Consider the following 8,659-nt stretch of genomic DNA (forward strand, 5'->3'; position numbering starts at 1 on the left):
AACAATGATATGTATTCCTATTTTTTTTTCCAAATTTAACCACATACTACAATTTTTGTTTACAAATCATAAAGTCCGAGGTACTCATGTTGTTAATTGATCCATAGTCTTCTACGTAAACGGAAAACACAAACCAAAGCAAAACACATGATCCTACGAACCAATTCACGTAAGTAACTCTTCGACTTTGCTATATTTTATTCTTTAATTTAGGTTGCATGTTCAAACGTATTATTATTTGTTCATTCTCATAAAATAAATCATAAAATGAGGCTGATTATTAGCCATTAGGTGTTTTCTTAGATAATAATATAGTTGGATTATAAGTTTATAAAAAGTTCCATAGGAATACCGCATACTATATGATTAAAATTTTGTGTGCTAGGTATTCAAAATTTACTTATATTGTCAAAAAAAATTTACAATTCCAAACAATTACAAGTGTTTGAATTTATGCTATATGTTTTTAAATTTACGTGTGTATTTTAATTCCTATTATTATTCCGCTATTGTTCAGTTAGTGTTTTTAATATTATATATTTAAGGATACAATTATGTGTTTTTTTTTCCTTTGTATTTTGCATTGTATTTCTCAACATTTGACCTTTTATCTCCATATTTTCCAACTTCTTTTCCAAAATTTCTTATTAACATTAGCATGACATTAAATTTATGACATTTTCTCATATGTTTTAATTTTCTTTACATGGTTTAGTTTATAAGTTCTATATTTCTCAGTGTGAAGTTATTTTTTAGAGTCATTTATGTCGGATTTGATAGTTTATTGAATAGATTTTATTTTTTAAATGATATTTTTATCTCCAAACGTTTTTACATATCTTTCTTTCACTAAAGTTGGATGCTGGTAAAAACCTTAAGATATCAAAATTCCTTTCACTTAATTTTTGATTCTCTACTCTAGGTGCTGGATAGATGTTATCGGAAATACTTTTCCATCAAACTTCAAGATATTGAATGTGCTTTTTCTCCATCTTTGGATAATAAATTTATTTTCAAACTTAATTAATAGTCAATACAAAATTTCAGAGCAGACAGATGCAAAGAAATAGTTGCGGCTATCAAAACCTAATGTTTGGAGTATAACTATCACTACTGAAAGGAATTTTGTGTTGTCTGGAATTGTGATGTAGTTATTTTGTACAACTCTACTCGATGATGATGAAGTGATCTACTTGGATCAAGTGGATGTAGGATCGCATTGATCCGAACCACTATATTTTTGTCGTCTTTATATTTGCATATCACATGCTCCAGAAAACACCATCACTTGCTCCAAAAAAACACCAACACTCGATCAAGACCGTAGATCTTTAATACACTAATTATTGCACTACAAATAAAAAATTAAAAATTGTAAAATATATTCAACTCAATCAAGTACTTTAACAATAAAATTTATATACAAATATGTACACCTAATGTTTATATATTTCGTTATACACATGCAACGCATCACGTATGTGCCTCGGTTGCTAGTATTAATAAAATATTATTACTCGCAAGTGGTTCTCGTGAGTCAAAAAAAAAAAAAGTGTGGATCACTTATGGGTTACACTTGTTTGGTCAAAGAGAAATTAGCCATCGGAGAATAAAAAAGAATAGAAGCATGAAGTTAGATGGTTATTCCATTATTGGTGTGCTGAGAAAGAAGTGTGAGAATTTGCATTAAGCAAACATAATTTCTCATTTAACAAAAATTATGATACAATCAAAAAATTTCTAAATGATCGTTTTATGAAAATCCTATCCTAATACCTCAAAAGCTTACATTTGTGGCCGACTAAAATCCAAATGCAAGCACAGGAATGCCTATTATACAAGGCTAGCAAACAGAAAAGAATTTAAAAGTGAAATTCAAAGGCACATCACCAAAACCACAAACCATTTCCGAGGTATCCAACATGCTTCAATACAGAAAAAGAGCTTCCAAATAGTCATCAACGTAAGCTAAGCATGGCCAGTGATCAGTTCTAATCCGAACAAGAGTCGAAACATCGTGTACTTCCATTTGGAAAAGGAGGTGGAATCTTGGTGGAAGAAAAATCAAAATGTCAAAGACACCAATATTTTTCCTACCAGGGATTTGATCCCCACTTCCATCTTCATCTCCCACATACTTCAGATAAAGAGGGCCAACATTTGAACTAGATACCTCAGATAAAGGATCTGATCTGAAATCTTTCCACACCGTATCTTTTATCACCCCTCCAGCTCTCACCATATCAACAAGTGGTTCACCAATAACACGCACCACAAAAGGTGCGAGGTACCGTTCAACAGCTAAAACTAGAGATGTCATAGGAACTTCAAGAAATTTTACCGATCGGGTTCCCTTCACTGCAGCAACCCCTTTGCCTCCTTTCAGGACAAATGTCTCCCTACCAGTGCTCGATGTTGTCTCACAGGCTTCCCACAATGCGGTAAATAGGTTCACATAATAACTAGGCATATCATCATCTCCTTTCAAATCATCTGGAAGAATAGCCCTGAGAAACATGTCTTCGATTCCCACCGGTATACTGCTAAGCTGCCCCCGGATAATCTGACCATTGTCTGTATTAGTTTCAATAAAGACATCAACCAGACCTGGCACTGGCTCCCGCGGCTCTAATTCTAAACATACAGGAGCTTCGAATGTTTCTCTATGACCATTATCCACTGGGACAATAGCTAATGCATCGGCTTGGGTCAAAGAGGAATCAATTTTAGTTGTTGAGCCAAGAAGAAATGCATTATGAAATGATGAAATTGATCCATACGGAGAAGAAGAAGTGAACTTCAGGACAGTAGCATAAATGGCAGGTAGTTTATCTACATCTGAAAAACTGTCTGTCGTAGTTGTTCCCCATACACTACAGAATGGCTCTGCATCAAATCCCAAACCACAGAAAATCTTAATCTTGAGCCCAGGCATATGTCTATAGTCTGGAATGCATGAAAAATGCCTTCTCAATACTCCAACAATCTCTGAATCTTTAGAGTCCATCACGCGTAGAGGCTCTTTTTGCTGTTGGAGTCGTTCACTTTCTGAGATAATTTCAATGCTTGCACCTATTGCAAGTTCTTTTTCCTCACTTGCTGGTTCATTATCCCAGATGCCTTCCAAGAAACCAGGTTTGTCAGGATTGGCATGCGTATTTGGTAAAGACAGGGACCAAGACTGCTTTACCAATAAAGGCGTCACCCGTTCGACGTGAATATAGGAAGCAATATTGCTGGATCCCTTAAGGCCCTGTACAGTTTGAGGAGACTGTTCGTTAAAGAATGAGTTAGGATGAGTAGATGGAGTTACGCCTGGCAAACTTTCCTCTGTGTTCAGAATTTGTCTGAGCTTCTTTCCCGGTATACAAACAAGTATTCGCAGGTAGAATCTGAAATAAACCACCTTAAATAAGAGAAAAATTCAAAGCGTGTATGACTAGAGTAAACTACAGAAACAGGGTCTTCAACTGCTTTTAACATATCTTCAACAAGTGAAGGTTTAACCCAAGTTAAATCATATTAGACTGAATGTACAAATAACTAAGGCAGAGCTGAAACAACAGAGTTATTAAAACTGCACAACATTTTTTCAATAGTAGAATTTTGACATATGTTACCAATAGTATGAAGATCATTCATAAGCTAAGAAGGTTATGCATTGGATAAAATAGAGTCGGAAGGTAGGAAATCTGGATTATACCTTGCATTGTCACGAACCTCCAAATCAGGAAAATACAGACATGTAAATGCAAGAAGGCGAGATAATCCAGTAAATAAGCTAGAGCTGTGGTGGTGAACCAGCATTGTTCGACAAATGCCAAGAACTTTACTGCCATGATACCAAGATTTCAACCCTGTATCAGGACCATGTTTCCCTACAAGGAAAAGCATGAACTTCTTGAGGAGCTCTAGTAACCCACTCGGCGAAACTTTATCATTTCCAGAAATTCTTTCAAATATAGGGAAGTAAGATCCCAAGCTGTAGTCAATTTTGAGTTTTTGAAGCAGATGCTTATCAAGTGTTTTAAGAAGATGCTCTCCCAACCAATGGTGTTTGTGGCATCCCAATAAGCGATCAATGCATGCAACTGTGACCGGAACCAATCCTTGAAATTCTGAAGTTGTGTCCATTAGCATCTTCTGCACAACAAAAAAGAAAAGATAATTGTGTCAGTGCAGGTTATGTAAATGAGCCTCACATGGAAAACTTTGCTCATACTTTCTATCAATAAAGATTAAGAAAATTAAAGGTCCAATTACAATGTTATTAACACACCACCATGTGGTCAATGTCCCTATCCAGCTGAATATCAGTGTTCTAAATGGCGGCCGCTAGGCGGGAGGCGGCCATTGACAGCATCGCCTAAGCCTTAGGTGGTTTTGTAGACAATAAAAGGTGAGCCGGGGTGGGCAATGCAGGTGAGGCTGGTGAGACGGGCGAGTGAGGTAATCAAAAGTCAACAGAATTTAAAAAACCCTAATTGTTAATACATTATATGCTTTCAATTTAAAACATAATAGTCAACCAATCACTCACATTTAATTTATACATATATTGAATTATTATAGATAATTATGTAATAAAAATAGTTAAAAAAAAAATCTACCGCCTAGGCACTGCATAGGCCGCTGAGGACTGCCCCACCACTGCCTACCGGCTACCGCCATTTACAACGCTGGTGAATATGCATGAATCGCCCGATTTTGCTATCTTGAGTTCATTTCTTTGTTCTATCATTCAAAGATACTACATAAAAAGGCGTAAAAACATTCCACAAACCACCCATGTAAGTACTTAAGCATTGAGAAGAATGGGGCACCAGGCATGAGATTACATCAACGAAAAAAGTGCAAGACCATGAGCCCTCACTACCTCATCCTTAGTATCCTCCCCGTACATGCACGTGCATGAACAAAATACATGAATAGAACACATTCAAAGGGAACGAAACAAACTACTTCTCCCTCGTTTCATCCATCGGCAAAAATTTCCAAACTTTTTAAATTTTATTATCATCACTTGGGTTTTATTTTATACTAGTAAAAATAATGAGAATATAGGTTGCTAGACCTAAATTTGTATATGGATAAATCAAACATCCTAACATGACAAGAAGAATCCTAATTAAATCTAAATAAATCCCTTTGGGAACATCCTTGCTTATGCTATCATCACCTTGTGAGCTGTATTACACGTACTCCGTATTCTACAGCCTCTAAAATATATTTTGTCATGCTCAGTGACCTGGGCTAAAGATTGTGACAAATGCTCTTATGAAGCAATGTTTCTAAATGAAAAATGGATTACACTATTCAATGCTTGAACTGCTCCACAAAATCCATGCAAAAAATACGAACTCACTAGTTTAGTCTCTCTCTGAAATCAACTACAGAGCATGCAACATCCCAAAACATCCCATTGAATTTTGTTTTAAATTGTTTATTAAAAAATACATTGAAAATTTTCAAAATTTGCTTCCAGAAGACCAATGGACCCAGACAAGGATCTATTCCCAAGTCTGTGCTCTACAACCCCCAATATGCACAGGGCATATATCTGTGTTGCCATGTTCAGTACAGCTTATCACTTCTTTATCGAACATGCATCTGCCCATGGCTGCAGAAATTTATTCAAGTTTTACGAAAGGGACAAGTTTATTTAGTGAAGCTGTGACATTGTTTATCCACCATGTCATGATGTTTGTTTGCTTTTGAGCTTTTACAAAATTTTAAGTGTTCAACTAATGATATACCAAGAAATGGTGGATGCTGCTGAAGGAAGTGGGGTTGACTTGGGTGACTCCAGGCACCACGAGAGAGCTACTTGGAACAGATTGGGGTTGGGCACTGGGAACTAGGGGGAAAATTTTGTGGGGGGTGTTAGTGCATTGTGTTTGTTGGACCGTGTGGCTTGAAAGAAACAAAAGGATCTTTCAAGATGAAGCAAAGTCGATTGAAGTTAGTTGGGACAAGATAAAGCTGAGCGGATCAACTTGGTTACACAATATCAAAGAATTTCAACCTTTTGCTATTTCAGATTTGTATAGGGATTGGAGTTTAGCTTTGAGTTAGATTTACTCGAACCTCTTTTGAGGATTAGTGGATCACTGGTCCACATTTGTAATTTAAATATTTTTACTTTAATAATATTTCTGTTTCTGATAAAAAAAAAAAAAAAACTATATCCCAAGTCTTTAATAGTTATCATGTTATTTTGATCATTCAAGAGTGATTTTGCTCGATGTACCTGATTCTCCTAACCGTGTGCATGCTTCGATAAGGTACGCCGTATGTTACAGCCATTTAATACATGTAACCTATTTTGTATCGGATTTATATGCTTACATCACCTACGTGCCTATAACATTGTTTGTTTCATGTTGTTATCCGTGCTTACGTCATGTTGTTATCCGTGCTTAAAGAAAATGTCTTCTACTTTTGTTACCACAATTTTATTTATCATTGTGTCATCATCCAGTCAATTTGTACACATTTGAGCCTTGAGCCTTGTTTAGACGTATATTCCTTTGGATTGAGGCAGATTTTGGGATTGTATGGAGCTGTGACAATTTAAAAATCAAATTGCACAATAATTTCTAAAGACCCAAAGGCTCCATATAATAGAATAATATTCTGTGGTCCAAACTCAAGATTTTTGCAAATAAAAACCTTTCATAATCAGCTAAGTTTTGTTTGACGAGCAGACATGCTAGTAGAGCCGTGACAATGGTTATAAGTTTACTAATCCAAAAACTTGAAACTTTTACAACGATAGACAATTAGCTAAACAAGTCCGATAAAAGCAAACAAATGAGAAAAGAAAGGAAAATAACATATATTCAATCCTCAGGCATACCTGAGCCGTGACAAAGATGCTGGATTGAACAAGAGCACCAACGCAAGTTGAACCACCATCAGAATGCGGAGATGCCCCAACAAAAAGCTTGTGGAGTGTCCGGAATGCCACTGCAGTTTCAGTGCTCCATGGAGGCAACCATTTGAAAGCTGATGTAGAAACAAGGCCATCTTTGAATAGCTTCACCTGGTAACTCTCTGTGCCCGCCTCCACACCGTCTGAACCATCTGCGTCTCCAGGACTACAGAGCAAAACAGAACAATATGCAATCAAGTCAAGCTTCAAAGCTTTTATAGCCAACGAATCGAAAATCGTGGGATAAAAACTTTTGCTCATGTCAATGATGCTTTTCTGTCTCCCCAAATCCTTAGTAGCAATCAAACCAAAGAAGCCTAGCAACCAGTGAAGCCCCAGCAATTTGAAAACCAGATGATGCTGGGAGTCATTAGACAACAACAAAAGGCGATGTGCAACCTCTGCTTCTTGCCCTTGAAAAGAGTCCAAAAACTTCAAATACATTCCCAAAAAAGCATGGCAAAGCAGTGGTTCATACGTGCTGAGGAGCCCTGAGAACTGCACCCTTAGTAAAGAAGCCTGAAGTTCCAGCTCTTCAGCTACAGGAAGTATAGCAACCATAAACTCCATCAACCCAAAGGGTGTCAAATTGAGGGGCCACTCGAGCAAAAATGCCATAACTCTCCTCAACTCCCTATAAGATGTCTCATTCTCCTTCCACACAAAACCACAACCACTCCCATCAATCAAAAACTGCGGAACGTTAAATGGGATCAGAGGGATGGAACCATTATTAATAGAGGCAAGGAGGTTAGCACTAGGTTTCAGCTTTACAACATTAAGTAAAGTTGTGGACAAGAGCAGGACATAACTCTGAGATACATGGGTTCGTTCATTCTGGCATAAAGCCCACAAGTTGGGAATCACTTCGGAGAGCAAACAAGGGAATGCCAATTCCAGCTGCCGCAAACACTCACAGGCGACGCCCCGTGTGTGACGATCGACTCCATGATTGGGTCGATTGATGATAGTCAACAAGAGCTCGACGAGATCAGTAACAGGAGAGATGATGACTTTTAAACCATCGGCATCATGATCCGAGGAGCATGAGATGAAGATGGCGGTGGAGGAGATGAGAAATTGGTCTTTGAGGGGAAAAGGGTCGGTGGTGGACTGAACGACGGAGCGAAGGGAGTCGAGGAGACGAGAGAAAGAATGGGGAGAGAAGAGGGAGGCGGAATTCTGCTCGATGAAGGTGAGGAGGTTGAGTTTGAGTTGGAGAGAGAAATCCTTGCGGAGGAGGGAAGAGAGGCAGAGGTGGAGAAGAGGGGTGGAAGAGTAGTTAAGGGAGGTCCAACGATGCAGACGGGCGGCGCCGCCGTGGTTGTAATCGTCAATCAGCGACTCCCATTCGATGGGGGACAGGGGTTTCAGTGACGGCTCCGACATACCTCACCCTTCATTTCACCCTTTTTTACTTTATTTATTTTTCAGTAACAAATTCTCATACTTAAAACTCAATTGTAGCCCAAGCCTTGTTAGTCTAGTGGCACCAATCTCCCACAATTTGGGGGTCTTGGGTTCAAGACTTTGTAGACCCTCCAACCTCCCAATATAAAAAATAAAAAAAATCAATGGTACACAACTAAACTCGGAACATCAGGCTACTACAATGATTAATGGTACCAAACCTCGAACCAACATTATAATACAACCAAATCTAAAAGTGTATCATACTAACAATCCAAATGAAACATTAGAAACAAACTCGGAACATCAGGGTGC

At 37.8% G+C, this 8,659-nt stretch overlaps 1 protein-coding gene across 1 annotated transcript; it reads right to left on the reverse strand.

Moving 5' to 3' along the window:
* Nucleotides 1-1,691: 1,691 nt before the first annotated feature.
* LOC140879730 (uncharacterized) lies at nucleotides 1,692-8,381 on the reverse strand. The gene is made up of 3 exons (XM_073283593.1): nucleotides 6,860-8,381; nucleotides 3,704-4,143; nucleotides 1,692-3,392 (listed from the first exon to the last, which is right to left on the reverse strand). Exons 1-3 carry the CDS (start codon nucleotides 8,321-8,323, stop codon nucleotides 1,928-1,930), a joined length of 3,369 nt encoding a protein of 1,122 aa, XP_073139694.1. The 5' UTR covers nucleotides 8,324-8,381; the 3' UTR covers nucleotides 1,692-1,927.
* Nucleotides 8,382-8,659: the final 278 nt, after the last annotated feature.

This window comes from Henckelia pumila, chromosome 1 (genome assembly GCF_033568475.1).
Source record: "Henckelia pumila isolate YLH828 chromosome 1, ASM3356847v2, whole genome shotgun sequence".
NCBI classification, from domain to species: domain Eukaryota; kingdom Viridiplantae; phylum Streptophyta; class Magnoliopsida; order Lamiales; family Gesneriaceae; genus Henckelia; species Henckelia pumila.